Source organism: Coenobita brevimanus, chromosome 101, assembly GCF_032717465.1.
Source record: "Coenobita brevimanus isolate Jiangsu-jjx chromosome 101, ASM3271746v2, whole genome shotgun sequence".
In the NCBI taxonomy this organism is placed as follows: Eukaryota; Metazoa; Arthropoda; class Malacostraca; order Decapoda; family Coenobitidae; genus Coenobita; species Coenobita brevimanus.
The window spans coordinates 13,266,694-13,283,499 of NC_137054.1; the positions used below are offsets into that span (position 1 = coordinate 13,266,694).

General features: G+C 44.7%; 1 protein-coding gene across 1 annotated transcript in view; it reads left to right on the top strand.

Annotated features, from left to right (window-relative positions):
- LOC145414934 (uncharacterized) overlaps window positions 1-16,806 on the top strand; it is a 99,807-nt gene that overhangs the window by 19,867 nt on the left and 63,134 nt on the right. The window contains exon 6 of the mRNA XM_080284348.1: window positions 9,461-9,542. Coding sequence (XP_080140474.1) covers window positions 9,461-9,542 — 82 coding nt within the window. The remainder of the gene's footprint in view (window positions 1-9,460; window positions 9,543-16,806) is intronic.

The following is a 16,806-nucleotide window of genomic DNA, read 5'->3' on the forward strand; positions in this document are numbered from 1 at the left end:
ATATGTTTGTTCATTCATTATAATCAGGATTGAACATCTAATGAGTAGGATTTAAGTGAACAGAATTTACTTATTCCGTTGATCTAGTACCAACTGCTCAGTCACAGACTTCAAATTATGTAGCCACAACAAAAAATTTTCCAAAAAGTTTTTGTCACCACTCAGTATCACTCCATCCTGCCACTTCAAACCATCCTTTGTCATGTTTCACACCAGTCATCCTTTCCATTGCATTCTTGGATATTCTCTCCTCGTACTTCCATCAGCATTGCCTAATTGAGCTCTGATTCTTCTCACTAATACTTTAATTCCATACAGTATTTCTAAACCATTTCAGTGCATCACTTTTCCCCCCTCAGCCAGAGGATGTAATTTTTCACTTATCCATCCTCCCATTGAGTGATTTTTAATGCTTTAAGGAGAACACCCAAGGTAGTGAAGGGTTTAATGAAGGCTGTATTTAACTCCTCCAGTAAGAAAAGTCTGTTGTAATATGAACAAAACCGTCAGGAAATAACAAGAGTAAACTGTAAAGTGCATCATCACATTTGATGGGTTAACTACACTTACCTCAGCTGTCTCTGCTGTACTGTGCACTCATACATGTGTCACCTTTCTTTTCAGGTACGGTACCTTCATTTTATGCAGTCCTTGCATAACTCTTCTCTGCCACATCAGATGTGATTTATGTTGTAACACTCTCCACATCTCATTCCCATATTCAGAGTTTATACCAGCTCACTATCTTGTAGGTATCACTTCACTTCTGTTTTCATATTCCTACCTTTAACCTACTTCACTTAAGTGGCATATTTTCATAGTTTCTTGTATTCTTGCCTTTACCCAACAATTTTATTCGGTTTAGAAAAGAACTTTTATACTGAAATTTAAGGAAAGCTTGTACAAAGTTCCTCCTGTTCAAAAAGTCTGTTCACATAAGCTCATCTGATAATATCAATAGTAAAATGAGAAATATATCAGCATGATGAAAGAGTATTTACAGTTATGCTTGATGTTTTTCGTTTTCGTTTTCGTTTTTAAAGGCTCCAACATGCTTGCATGTGTCGGCCTTGGTCACCTAATGGTGGCTCTTCATGCTGCACGATCCATTGCAGCCTCCCTGTTCAATCCCTTAACCCTCAGGTCACACTTAATGACCTCGTCCCATGTCTTTCTCGGTCTACCCCTCATAACCCCACCCCCAATATTAACACTTCTCACCTTCCTCACCCAGTTATCATCCCCCATCCTCTCCACATGTCCAAACCACCTCAATCTACCTCTCCTCATCACAACACCAATACACTCCAGTCCCATCCTACCTCTCAACTCTTCCATTGTAAACCCAGCCCCTCCAGGCCTTGGATGCAGGGATGCACTGCACATCCACCTAATCATTGTCATTTTTGTACATCTGAGCCGGCGAATATCTTCCTCCTTCACTGCCCAGGTCTCACTGCCATACAGCATTACACTCCTAACACATGCTGCATACAAAGACCCCTTAGCATGTAGGGAGAGCCCTCTCAATGTCAGGAGAAGCAAGAGCTCCCTGAACTTCTTCCAACCACTTCTCACCCTAGCCACAGAGCTAGCTCCAGCCCCACCTCCAGCACACAACATGTCTCCCAAATAACAAAACTCTTCCACACACTCAAGAGATTCACCAGCAAGTTCAATCCTTTCACGTCTGACAATCTCCACTTGCTCACCCCTGCATGCCATACACTTAAAATCACCATTATCTCGCAGTCTATCTGTGATACCACTACATCTCTTATGCACCCATTTATCAGACACACTGCACAAGATGGAATTACTTCCCACGCCCTTGTGGCAAACTGCACGTGGCCACTCTCCCTCGTCTTTGACAGTGCCACCACCGACCCTAGATATCATCACTTTTGTTTTATCTGCATTTACCCTTAAACCCTTTTGCCCCATACCATCTTTCCACTTCCTAAATCTTTCCTCCGCCTCCCTTTCATTCTCTGCAATCAGCACCAAATCATCAGCATACAACAACTCCCACAGGAGTCCGTTTCTAAAGTCACGTGAAAGGGCTTCAAGTACCATGATAAACAACATGGGACTCAAGACTGACCCCTGATGCACACCAACATTCACGGAAAACTCATCACTCAAATCTCCATTCACTCTCACCTGGGTGTGAGCACCCACATACATGGCCATAACCACCCTAACCAGCCACTCCACCAAGCCAAGCTTTCTCATTGCCCACTTCGCCACCTCTCTAGGGACTTTGTCAAAGGCCTTTTCCAAATCAACAAAAACAAAATAAAGATCCTTTCTCCTACCAATATATTTTTCCTGAAGCTGTCGAACAATGAATATGGCATCAGTGGTCCCCCTACCTGGCATAAACCCAAACTGCATCTCATCAATATTCACTCTTTCTCTAATCATACCTTCTAAAACTCTCTCCATTACCTTCATTATCTGATCTAAAAGCTTTATACCTCTATAATTTCCTCTTTCCAGGGCATCACCCTTCCCTTTATACACATTTACAATTACGCTCTTCAGCCAATCATCTGGGAAAACACACTCATAAATAATCCTATTTATCAGGTCAGTGACTAAACTTTCCACTATATCGCCAGAGACCTTCATCATTTCGGCAGTCAACCCAGACACACCTGCTGCCTTCCCCACCCTCATCCTGCCTATTGCCTCACTCACAGTAGCAGTATCAATCAAAGGCCAAGGGCCAGACACTGGATCTGCTGGCTCCAAACCTTCCCTATCCCAGTCAAACTCCTCATTCAACAACCGGTTATAATGCTCTCTCCATGCATCTTTAATATCCTCACTGTTCACCACTACCCTTCCTTCATCATTCTTCACACACTGCTCACCTATGATATTGCGATTATCCCTCTTCACCTGACCTGCCACCCTAAATATATTTTTCCTTTCCCCATGATTTTGGTTATCAAGTAATTGTCTCTGTGACTCAGACTTCGCCCTGTATACCTCTCTTCTAGTCCTATGCTTGGCAGCCAAATATTCCTCTTTGCTACCACCCTTCTTCCATTCCTGGAAAAGCCTTCTTTTCTCCTTAATTGCAGCTTCTACGCCCTCATCCCACCACCAAGTTACTTTATGTCTTGGTGGTCCTCTTGTCCAGCTGCATGTTACATCAGTAACTCTCAAGAAATTGTTCTTGAGGGCTCTGTACTGTTCATTAATGCCTCTGTCTACAGCTCCCTGTTCAGCCACCACTCTCCTCAACTCGCTATAGAAGGCATCCCTAACTACTTGGTTTTTCAGCTTCCATATTTTCCTCCTAGGTACATAAGCCGTCTTTTTCATCACTTGTTCTTTAAGCACCATATCACAAATCAATAGTTTGTGCTGCTGCACACACTCCTCACTTCCTATAACTTTAACATCCCTCACTAACCTCCTATCAGCCCTCCTAACCAGAAAATAATCAATCTGACTGCTATTTCCCCCAGACTCATACACAATTAACCTACTGTCTCTTTTCCTAAAATGTGTGTTGCACACAATAATGTCCGTTGCCTCCCCAAACTCGAGTATCCTTTCTCCTTCTGCATTCCTTAGACCATGCGCACATCCCCTATGCACTCCTTCATAACCTTGTGCTGCTTCACCTACATGACCATTTAAGTCCCCTCCCAAAATCATTATCTCATCATCCCGCATACCACCCACTACATGTATTAAATCATCCCAAAATCTATCTTTCTCTGATTCATCCAGTCCTGCCTGTGGAGCATATGCCGATATAATCGCAGCTATCTTTCTTCCTAACAGAATTTTCACTACCAATATCCTATCGCTTACTCTCAAAACATTCATATCATATTCCACCTATTTCTCCGCAACCATCACACCAACACCTCCATATCCTTCTGTCCACCCCTGCCAAAACAACTTATAGCAACAGTCCTTCCCAACAATCTTTCTGGCTGATCCACCCCTGTACCGGACTTCCTGCAAACACGCCACATCCACCCACCTCCTACTGAATGCCTCAACAACTTCCCCTGCTCTTCCATATATCCCATTGGATCCCAGGGGTGCTGGGCGAGGCATGGCGCTGGGTGGGTACTAAGCGTACCGCCCTCCACCTATTGGCTTATAGTCCCAAAGCTCATAGGTCCCTACCCAGGGGTTCCCTACTTTGTAAAGACTTGAAAAATCCCAGTTCTGTCCAATATTCCAGATACTGGACTCCAATGGGTTAAAGAGACTGATAGGTTTGCCAGTCATTAACCCATTGGATCCCAGGAGTGCTGGGCGAGGCATGCCGCTGGGTGGGTACTAAGCATACTGCCCTCTGCCTATCGGCTCATAGTCGTGAAGCTCATAGGTCCCTACCCGGGGGTTCCCTACTTTGTAAAGACTTGAAAAATTCCAGTTCTGTCCAATACTCTGGACACTGGGCTCCAATGGGATATCCCAGATGTAGCCTCATTACTAGCCATGTTGACTGATGTATGAAATCACAGCTACCACTTTCCCTGACCATGTATGCTGATAAATTATGCAGTGATGTGAGGATGATGATACTCTTGAGGGTAAGTATTTATTGAAGCTGACAGCTTGCACACACCTGAGAAAGGCAAACAGCTCAACTACATACGTTCAAACTACGTTAATGGGTTCTGAGGGGCAACAGATTTAAAGGTCCGGGGAATGCCACTTTTTGTCACTGGAGAAGTAGCATGCCCTGGCCCAATGCTTCACGCATGGGTATAGGTGTGGAAGGCTCGAGATTATGGGGGAGCATCAGCACTAAAGAAATATCCCTAAGGAGAATAGTGGCTGAAGAGATAATGGGAAAAATGAGTTTGGCCATCAAGGAGACAGGTTTGAGCTTGGTAGAGGAGGATTGGAAAAAGTTAAAAGGGATGTGTTTCCAGGAATATGGCTTTGCACCAGTGCTGCATCCCACCATCCTCCTATTGAGGAATAGGGAGAGCTGAGTGACATTTTAAGAGTCCATGCTGGTCCAGGTTCAGGCTGGTTGTCCATCCATGCAGGTTCTCTGTCCAAATACTGTATATGGGTGCAACTTCCAGTGCAACAGTACACTGTCCAGCCAAACAACAACTTTCATGAGTCACATCCAGATACCAAACATATATCCCTAGGACTATCTTATCCAGAGAGGGGGCCGGGTTGCACAGTGGTAGAGCTCTGGACTCGGGACTGGGGGTCGTGAGTTCGAGTCACGCCCGGTAGTTGCCATGCCGGGAGGGGTAGCGCCTTCCTGTCACCTAGCAGGGCTATATGATCTAATAAGGTCTAGCTCAGGGAAACATTTCTTTTTCCCCTACCCAGAGAGACATGAGTGTAACTAGCCGGACTATGATGCAACCATCACCCATCCCCACTTAATACCCGTGCAAAATACAGCTCACAGACAATCCTTTATGCCCACGCAACAGTGCAGGTCTCCACATCACAACACACCGACTTATCTCATTTACCTCACTACCACAACACAGACAGTCGTTCAACAAAATTTGTCCTTGAGCACTCAGTTGAACGGCCGGTTCTTGCAGTCCACATTGTTCACATTCAGATGAACCTGAGTTGTAGCAACAACAACAACTGGAGGAGGAGGAGGCTGGATTCAAGAACCAAAGTAGTTGTGATGTGCACATCACCTTCCTGCTTTTCTATCCTTGCTGTTTCCTTTCCTTTGTTTAATTAGATGTTATACCCCACTTCGGAAGAAGGTCGTATCCTAAGTGCGGTATATGTCTGTGCCATGGACACAACCTGGAAATGCTAATTTTTAGTTAGACTACCGAAATAGTGATTTTGTTTAACTTCTGAAGAAATGCGACTGGGAGCTCATATCTTTCAAGAATTATGGTAGTATGTTAACATTATCTTCAGCCTGTAGGCTGACTGCAAAAACTTCCAGGTTCTGAAGTGTGTCCCTCTGCCTCTTTTTTTTATTTATGGAATTGATAGGATAGAGGAAGCTGCATTAATGAACAGGAGGAACTGTGTTTCTCTAATATTTCTTAGTGTCGAGGAGACTGTCAAGGACTACGCGTAGTAGTCCTTACTTGGCTGTCATCAGATGGGTGACCATTTTAAAATCCCAGGCTGATTTTTATCTTAACAGACTTGGAACGCTGACAGGTCACGTTACCTAAAGCCTGGCCCGTGCAGCAAGTGGGGAACTTGGGCAGGCACTGCTGTACAGGTAGTGTGTGCTATTTGTCCTTTTAGAGACAACCACGCTAAAGGCTGTGAGCACAAGAGTCAATGCCCATGGCACAGAGATTCGTAAGTTATCAGTACCGGTGAACCATTTCAACCGTTGGGGATGAGAGGAAAACCGGAGGATGTTTGAGCTGAGGTGGTAAGCAAAGTCGGATTGCTGGAATCAAGGATATAAAAGTTAGGAGTGATGATTTACGGACTTCTGAGGAGAAGCAAGTACCATTATGTATTGGGCAATGAGGTAGCCTAGTCCTGAGAAGTTACAGATCGGGGATGGTAGTGGTGTGCTTATCGAAGATACAGTTCTCAGTGAAGTGGGACTTGAGTTTGAGGCATGATGCCGTAGACATCAGCCTTTGTGGTCACCCTTTATGTGAGTGTGACAAGTTTAAGTTTTTGGTTAGGTTTTTGAAAAAGGCCCTCATGAATATCTGGGTTCTTGAGCATCTTATTCCTGTAGGAGTGTAGACCACAGAATAACTGTAGACTGGTATGAAAAGATATGCAGTATTTATAAATTGAAATGTTTATATCATCATCACCGACCTTTGAGAACATAAAAAGTAGGCCACAAGTTTGTCTCATCTCAGGATTAGTTTACATGTGTGCACTATAACAGTTTTCTTGGTCCGTGCTTCTATCTCTTCCAAAATCTAGACCACTTTAGCTGTACATCTTGGTTTGGTCAGGCAGCATTACTCTTCGTGGACTTTCTTACTGTGCTGGAGTCTACCAGTTAGATCCTGCGTTTCACTTACACATGCTTCCTGGTAATGGTGTTTGAGGTCTTAACATACCTTATGACCGCGTGTGTGGTGTGGAGCAGTCTCGTATAGCGGTAGGACAGGGCTGTATTTTTCATTATGTAGGTAATTTGGTGAAATTGTTGCTAGTCACTAATTTAGAGAATTTGAGAGGATAAAGTGCACTGGAGGCTAATGTGACTGGGTAGTAGTACAGGACTAGTTAACAAAGGCTCCGTTATTGTTTGACGTTAGCAGTAAGTAGTAATACTGTATTATTGTCTCGGCCATGAGAGCATTCATGATAATAGTATTAACACTCATTGGCAGCTACAGCTCACTCAGTGGAGTAAAGTCACCTGGCATAACCTAGAGTAATATAATTGAGACAAAGCGGTGATGAGAGTTGAGATGCTAGTGGAGGTGTAATGTTGGTGGTGCAGAGCTAGGTGGTGTGTTGTGAACATCAGTGGTGCTAATGTGGGCACTGGTAACGAGAACAGGCATGGAGGCAGTTCGTGTTCTGCGTGCAGGGAAAAAAAAATTCGTCTATACTGTCCACCAGGTACTGTACAGGAGACTGGCTGAGTGTATGTGTAGTGCTTACATGATCCTGCCCAAGCTCCCACGAGACTGAAAAAATCCCAGAAATTTTAACAAGAGTGTTACAATAAAATGACTTGGATGCCGAGATGATAGGTGGAGTGAATGCCGTGAACATTGGACACAGAAAAACAAGGCTTGGACAAACCAACAGATGCTGAGAAATTTAATGTAGAAAGACGGTTGAAATTGGAGTATGTATCGAGGGTGGAGGGGGGGGAGAGGGAGTGGAATGGCAAGCAGAGTGGAGAGCCTCAACAAGGTGGCCTCAATCACTGCAGCTGCCTGGCAGGAGGACATGTGGAACAGTATCTCCATGGTCAGTTGGCTGAGACCACCCTCTAGAGTCTAGAGTCTAGACGCTGTTCTTGCTGTTTAAAGAGGGGTGACGTCCTGCATGTTTAATTCTGCTTCTAGTTACCGGCAACACAGAAAGGCAATATGTTTGCTGTCCCTGTCCTCAGTTCCTCGTGACTTTCACAGATTTTTTTTTTTTTTTTTTTTTTTTATAAGTTTGACAGAGGCATATTGTCGCAGGGGCCTTCTTCCCAGTGGTTATCAAGTCTCATCCTACAAGACTATTTGAATCCGTGGAAATCTTGCTGTGTTGCTAGCAGATTCCTCCCAGTTAGTGCACGTATTGCAGCTGGTTGGTGGCTTTTTCTTTGCAGCTTTTTGGGGCGTGTTCTTTTTCTCATCTACGACCTTGCAGAATCCTGCTAAATTCTGCTAACTTGGTAATCCGCATCTCCCAGCCTGGGGACATGGTGTCTCAATAGTTGAGCGCCTGACTTGAGACCAAAGGGTCGAGAGCTCGCGCCCCGCCCGGATTATTGCCCTGTTGGGAGAGGTAGCCCTCTCCCGTCACCTAGCGTGGCTTTATTATGATCTATCAAAGTCCAGCTCGGGGAATTCATTTCCTCATGGACAAAAGTTAAAGAAAAAAAAATCAAATGTCACTCAGCCTAGGTGTACCCCAGCTTTGTCTAACCTCTTCGGCTTTCACAGGGGCCTCCACCGTCTGTGCGGCAGCCACTGCATTGACTGTTCGCTCCGTAGTCCATTAGCAGCTAATTATTGTTCAGTTTCTGTTTGGGGGACGCATGGTCTTTTATCTGCTGTTTAAATGACAGAGCCTGTGATATGACCGTAATTTTAGTAACTCTCTGAGACTGATCGTCTTGCAACTGCACTGCAGCCATTAATAGTGTACCTCTTGTAACCAACTGAATTGGCGAGTCTTAGTGATGGACTAAATTAGGACCTAATATTTTACCTGCCAGGTGGAGGAAGCCCAGTGAAGATTGCTGGTTCGATAGTCTGAGAGGAATTAAAACTGCAGTGCCACCTGGTTATGATATACAGAAGCTGTGTTGGAGCATCCTCATTACCAGTCGTACATCCCTGTAGCTGAACTCAGTGGATATAAGTTATTTATCCATAATTTATGCTTTGTTCCATAATTATTAACCGGAAGCGTGTGTAATACGAGAGTAATTTTAACCATTTTCTTTTTCCAGATGCCTTTGTGAAACTACGTCATCGTGTTGGATCATATTCGTGCTGGGTTAAGAGATGGCATATCAATGGCCCTCAAGCAAATCATTTTAGACATTCCACCTTTAATATTCTTATGTATATTACTGAGACATATTAGCCAATATGTACTTCAACAGGAGGCCGAAGTGACTTAGAAGAACCCCTTGATAATGAAGGGGTCAATGAAAACAGTCTCTGACCCCTGTGGCTCGAAAAAATCTCTCCTAAGCGGAATAAAATCATCCGGAGATAGAAAGAATTAAAAAGAAAAAAAAAATAGCTTCCTCAGGCAGAAGGGATTAAATACGAGCTGCTAATCTAAGGTGTTATATTTGCAGGTGCCCCCTTTGCGAGATGGCGCCGTCATTCCTGTGTATCCCAGCCCCAGGCACTCAAAAGCTCGCTCTCAGTCCAGCCAAGGTAAGATTACACGCGTCAGGCTGTGGAGTGGCGAAGCCGTAGTAATAGTAAGAGTACTATGGGTGGTAGTTGTGAGTATTATAACAGTGGTAGGGGGAGGAAGGGGACCTAATTTCTACACTGAAAATAGAATAGTATTATGTATAGTACTTGTAGTGACTGGTGAGCATAATTTACTTATAAATCTAAATACATCCGGGACAGAATCATGACATTTGGACATAAGATTTAGATGTAAACTGACTGACTTACAACTTACCATGGTTTCCCAGGACATTCTACTCGTTTTGATCAAAGGTATATACATTCTCTCTACTGTATTGTGTTTTCCAGATCATTTATGCAGATTGTGAAAGTATGCTAGTTTTTTTCCTTTTTTTCCAAATCGGTAAATCCTGCACACTGCTGAATACATGCTTTATTCTTTTCTGTTGTCAGACATTGATTCCTGTCACCACATATCTGGGTCTTGATTGTGCATGGCTGATCTAAAGGTTAGGGGTTAATGTCCATTTTTGTCACACACACACACACACACACACACACACACACACACACACACACACACACACACACACACACACACACAAACGAGACAGAGCCTGCAATAATCTCGTCCCTTCCAAAGAAAGTTGAGCAAACGAGAAGGGAAAAAATCGTTCATTTCGAGATCCCTGGGTACATCATCACCCTTGAAAGCCTGGAGGTCACAAACAGCGGAAACATAGATTCAGGAAGACAGTTCCAGAGGTAACCATATGCCTAAGTTAGGATGAGAGAGTGTGGTTAGATGAGTGCTGTGTCCCTGTCATAATAGGTGAAAGTAATGACAGAAGAGATAAAGAAATGCAATGTTGTGAAGGGACAGAGAGGCTGGAAATAAGTAAAGCAGAGCTGAAACGAAAAGAATTTGACTCCACCCTGTAGAATGGCGCTGTATGTGGTGAGCCGAGAGCTGTAGACAACCCTGGAGCAAATAAAGGCTCTGTACAAAGTCAACAACTGAGTGGAGTTAAAGAATACACGGAGTCGGTTTAACAGACTCGGCTTCTGTGAAGCTGTTTTTACAAGAGAAGTACTATGTTCTTACCAAGATTAATCGTGAGAAAAAGAAACACCAAGGATACTGAGTGATGATGAAGGACTGGGTTGTGTGTTGTGATGGATGTGAGAAGCAGGCAGAAAGTGTGAGTGGAACCATCAGCATATGAATGGAGTGGATAGGGGATGTACAGCTCATAAGGTCATTCGTAAGGAGGATGAGTAACTGGTGTCAGGACCGAACCCTACGATAAAACACTGTTTACAGTATATCTTTGGAAGAGGGGTGGTGGCCATCCACGCCACTTCAGGGGAAAGTTAAGGTGATGGAATAGGAGGAGGGATAGCAAGAAATAGAACCAGGTTAGGTAGGGGAATACGGAAGTTGAGATTTTATTTATGTATTTATTTATTTGGAATTATCAGATGAACACCAAGCTAGGCTTAGCGTAGAATATATAGATACATATACAAACTGCTGAGAAACAAACCAGCTGAAAACATACAGGTATATTTTACAGGTATGTGCAGAGGTGAAGTAAGATTAAAGTTAGGAGGGTAGGCAAAGAAAGAAAGGGAAGAGTAACAATGAGCTTTGGGAGGATGGTGAGAATGAGAAGGGTGTGAGTGAGAGGTGGGAGGGACTCATGTGAAGGCATTAACATCTACCAGCTGTGCCCAATCCTGTCGTTTTCAAGGAGTGACCGCCTCTTCGTCGTCGTCCTTACTGAGCTCTTGTTGGCCACCACCTGGCCGTGAGGTACTTGCGAATAAGCAGCAGTTTAATGCTTGTGAGTAAATAGAACATCACCTGCTTGTGGTCTCAGCATTACTGGGATTGGCCTTACTCATCCCAGGCCGCCAGTGACCGGGGAGCTTGTGGCTCCTCAGTCACTGATCGATATTCCCATCTGTAAAAAGTGTTGCATTCACCAGGAGGGCAGGAACATCAGTGTAATCCAAAGGTGCAGTAACCCATTGACCTTTCCGCCAGTCGCCCCTGCTTTACTGGTTTGATTCCTGCCATTCGTTGTTCCTGACTGAAAGCTTGGCGGCGGCGCGGTTGTCTGGAGGACCAGGGAAGATTTACGGGTGAAACTGCACAATAGAGTTGACATTGTATTTTTGTAACTGGATTTCACTTTCATTACAAATACATGGATGGCACTTACAAAGTCATATATATATAATTCCTCAATGGAAAAAAAAAAATGAAAAATGCAATCGTACTGAAGAAGTGAAAGCAGCCAGACGCGAACATGGTCTTTTTTTATTTTGTGAGATCCGCCGTAATCTTGGCGAGGGACAAAAGTTAGTTGTGGGAACGGGTTTGGTGTGAGCAGCGTACGTCTTGCTGGTTCTAAAAGCGGTTCTCGATTCTTACTCGTCCGGACCTCACACAGTGCTTCCTGATTCACCTCCCTCTCCCTCCATCCATTTCTTTCCCTCCCCGGTCTCCTCCCTCCCCCCCCCTTCTCTTTTCCATTCCGTTCTCCGTATTTCCTTTCCTCCCTCATTCTCCTTTCATTAAGCTTTTTCTTCCTCTTTCCCCTCCCTCCTCCTTCCCACTTCTTCCCTCCTCTTTCCTCATACATTCTTCTCCCCCTTTTTATCCTAACTATATTTTTTTCCTTCTCTTTCTCACCATTCATATCCCATTCTCTCCCGTTCTTGCCATCGTAATTCAACCCTCTCTCTCTGTTTCTCTTGCACTCCCACCCTCCTCTTAAATTCTGACTTTCCTCCCTCCCTTCCTACATCTCTCCTCTTCTTTCATTCCCCATCTTCCTTCCTGTCTAACTCACTCCCTCATTAGCTTACTTTTATCATTCTCCTCCCACTTTCCCGTCCTTTTTATTCTTCCTTCTCTTTCTCTCACCATTCACATCCCTTCTCCCCCTTCTCTTTCCCTACCTTATATTTCTCCCTCATCCCTTCCCCTCCTCTCTCCTCTTTCCCTCTGCCCTCGTCACTCTTCCCCATTCCCTCCCCCTTCTCTTCCCTACCTCTTCTTCCTCTCCATTTCCCTACCCTTCCCTCCCCTCCCTTCTCCCTCTTTCTCTCCATTCCGCTCGATCATTCCCTCCTCCCTAATCTTCTTGCCTCTCTTCATTCCGTGCTCATGAGGTAGTGGCACAGGAGGCCTCGTAACACCTCTTTCTTAGCGATTTATTTTTCTTTACAGCTGGGCATTCCCTTGATTGTTATTTATATCATTTCAGTATCGACATAGTTTGCGTCAGTAACCTACAGAGGATATTGAGGTGTAATGTGCAGAATAAATCGCTAAGGAAGAAATGTTACGAATTCTTCTAGGTGTGGTTCTCGGTTCACTTACCCGTCCTGACCTCACACAGTTCCTCCTCACTCCCTTTCCTCCCTTCCCCAGTTCTCTTCTTCTCCAATCTTCGTCCCTCGTCCATCTCCATTTTCCTTCTCTCCCTCCCTTGCACCCTCCCTCTCTTTACTCCCTCCTCTATCTCCTCCCTTAACTTCCTTCCTCTTTCCCTCATTCATTCTTCTCCCCCTCATCCCTTTACCCTCCCCCTTCCACCTCCATTTCCCCTCTCTCCTTACACTTTCCCTCACCCATCTCTCCCCCCCCCCCAGTGCTCTCTCCCATGTCACTCTTCATTGCTCCAGACCTTCTTCCTCTCCCATCCTCCCCCCTCTCCCTCCACTTTCCCTTTCCATTCTCGTCTCTCCACCATTCTCCTCTTCTCTCTCTTGGGCAACCCTCCTCGTTGCTCCACCTCTTCCTACTTCCCCCCCTCCCCCTCCCCCTCCCCCGCTCCCCACAGCACCCAACTTTCCCACCCCCCGCAGTTTCTCACAACGAGTCCATTGTCATTACACGGTGTTTGACCAGCGGCGCGATTTGTAGACACATTGTTAATTAAAATATCAATGAAAAGATTAAGCCAGCCCCTCCCTTCACCCTCTCCCTGATCTCTTTAAACCCCGTGGCATTCATCAACATTAAGGCGTTTTCTGGCGTCTTGGCATCGGGGGTGAAAAATTACGTTCCTGTATTTTCTGTATTTTTATTTCTTAGGAGAGACGAGTTAGAGACAATCAGGACTACAGTCAAGAGGATCTGTGTGGGGGGTCTTCTTCGTCTTCTTCCTTTTGCTTTTATTTTTACCTTTTTTTTATGGAGTGATGTTGTAAGAGCGCGTCGCGTTGGTTGGCGGGGAGGGCCGGCGGTAGGATTAGTCGACCAATCCCACGTTATCGGGCGGACCAATCAGCTTAAGGCAGAATACGTCGGCGGCCTCGGGCGGCGCAGCATTTTGTAAACATTCGGCCGCCATATTACCGTCTACCCTCTCCTTAGACACCCAGATCAATTCGGGGAAAATATATAGCTTGAATTTATGCCTGAATAATCGTGAGTGGATGGATGGAAGGAATAGAGGCGATAGATTTGAGGGCTCTATCTCGCGGCTACATGGCATCTACGGCGCCACCCCACGCACGGCGCCGGATCATCCCAGGATTACCGCCTTACCCTGCGACCGCCATCACGATCCCTTCAGAGGCGCAACCCACACTCAATCCCCCTGTGTTCCAGCCCTTATATACCCCCATTATATGGCCTAAAATCCACACAAACTCGGGATTTTATATTTCTCAGCCTCCCTCGTGGATTACCTGTTGCTTGGAGTCAGTAAAGTGGTAACCAATTATAGAATCTTCGGCTCCTTTCGACCTTACGTCCCGAGCTCCCAGAGGACAAAATCCCTCCGAGAGGTATTAGAGGAGCATCGATTTAAGCGTGAAATGATGTGCAGAAAAGGGGACGAGTTTAGAGCTGGTTATCACTGGGTTTAGCGTTTTTCCTCGCCATGATACCACCGGCCACCAAGCAGGGGGGTTGGGGGGGAGGGCAGAGGACTCAACTACCGTGAACACTATACCGTACTTGCTCTGACACTGCTGTAGTCCTGCCCCGCCCCACCCCATCCCATCTGTAGAATTTATACTGCTATAGCCCTATCTCAGCCAAACACGGTTATAGCCCCAGTTCACCTTGCGACCCACAGACATTGCTATAAACCCACTCTGCAACACCCCACTCCTTCCTGACAGTCATTGCTATATACCTGTCCCACCCTGCCCCACGCACACACTGCTGTATCCTGACTCAACCCCAAATACCCCATTTAGATACTTATAGCCACACCTACCCCATTTTTATATCCACATATACCGCGTTTAAGCACTGTTATATCCACATACACTGTTTAGACAGTCCTTCTATCTGACCATGTGTCTATTGATCAGTCGATCGATCTCTCAGTTAGTCAGTCTATCTGTCTATAGCCAGCCATTCTAATCTCAGAGGGGATGATCACAAAACAGACCACTTCCATGTCACTCTGTCCCGTACCATCAGGCTGCCCTACCTCCAACTCCACTGCATTGTTATAGTATGATGCCATCGAAGTAGACGAGGATGGTCAGTTATGGGAAACAGCCCAAATTCTGGAGGTAATCCCTTCAGGCAAAGGAACTCATTTTTATTGTTACCGATCTTGAACGATTTTATTGTCAGAACCCCTCCCCCCCATTGGTGACGGGGTTGTTTATTGGTACCATCAGACGATTTTATTCAGTCGTTATCGTAGTGAAAGGGTTAACATCTTAGGTAAAACAGAGATTACATTATAGCTCTTAAACGGTAACTTGGCCTAGATATTGCTCCTTTTGCAACTTACCTCACGTAGCTCAGAGGCAGAAAATGGCATGCTACGACTCGACATCTTTTTCATATAGCATTTCTTCGTGAGCAGTATTGTATTCTAGTACTGATCTATATAGTACTACAGCTCAGGATTCAGATGGAGAGATGGTAATTTTAGGCCAGGTTAAAGTGAAAAGGATATGTCATAGTCTAGTGACCAACCCCTTCACCACGATGACACCTATTTTATATTTATTATTTTTGGCGGTTTCATTATTTTAACTATCGGAAATCCTGTTGCAGTGAAGGGGTTAAGGACTTTTTTTTTTTAGATATTGAAATAGTTTGTTGAGATATCATAGGTGAGGTGTGATTTATTTATAGAAACATAGTTCGTGAATTAGAGTGAACAAAGAAACGGAAGCTATACGACTTCTTTGAGAGAGAGAGAGAGAGAGAGAGAGAGAGAGAGAGAGGACTAATAATGTGACTGAGCAGGATTATGTGTGAGTGAAATTGTGTAATGAATGGGGGAGAGGCAGTAGTAGTTGTAGTAGTAGTAGTAGCAGTAATAGTAGCAGCAGCAGCAGTAGTGGTAGAAATAGTAGTAGTAGTAGTTGTTGTTGTTGTAGGTAAATCAGTCGATACCTTTTATTTCATACTATGTATTACTGTATATTAAATACACAGTAGATGTTAGACGTTTATACAGCATATACAAATATTACTTTACGAATGCAAATTCCTTTTTTTAAAAAGTCTTTCTCATCAAAATTTACATCACTCTTGTGGTCTGTGACTGTGCAGGGTACGTGTACTGAACGCATTCATAAATCATAAGTTGAGTAGAAGACTGTACGATTGAGAAAGAGTGAGAGAATGAATGTGGAAGCAGCAGCAGCCACAGTAGTAGCTGTAGTTGTAGTAGTAGTGGTGGTAGATTCCATTAGAGAGTAATAGTAGATCTTAATGAAAGGTGAGTACGATTGAGAAAGAAATGGTGATGGAGTGAGAATGAGAGTGAGTGAAAGAGAGAGCTAGAGGGCCCGGGGCGAGAGGGTGAAGAGGGGAGGAGCAGGGATTAGGGCAGGTAAGCTGGGGAGGTAGTGTTCTTAGCTCCTCTCATTACTGTAATGTGTTCACCCCATCCTTCATCCTCACCCGTCCTAGCCTCACCTGTCCTCTAATTAATTGTCCTATCTCCTATCCCTCCCTGTCCTCTCTAATGTTTTGTCCTCACCTGCCCTCTCTAATTACCTGTTCTATCCTCACCTGTCATATTTCGTCTTAGACTCATCTGTCCTCTTAAATTACCTATTCTCTCCTCACCTGTCTTCTGATTACCTGTTCTATCCCCTCCTGTCATTGTTAATTACCCTTCCTACCCTCACCTTTCCACTCTAATTACCTGTCCTACCCTCACCTCTCCTCCCTAATTACCTTCCTATCCTCATGGCCTCTAATTACCTCGTCAGTCCTCACCTGTCCTCAAATTACGTGTCCTATCCTCACCTGTCCCTTCTAAGTATCAATTCT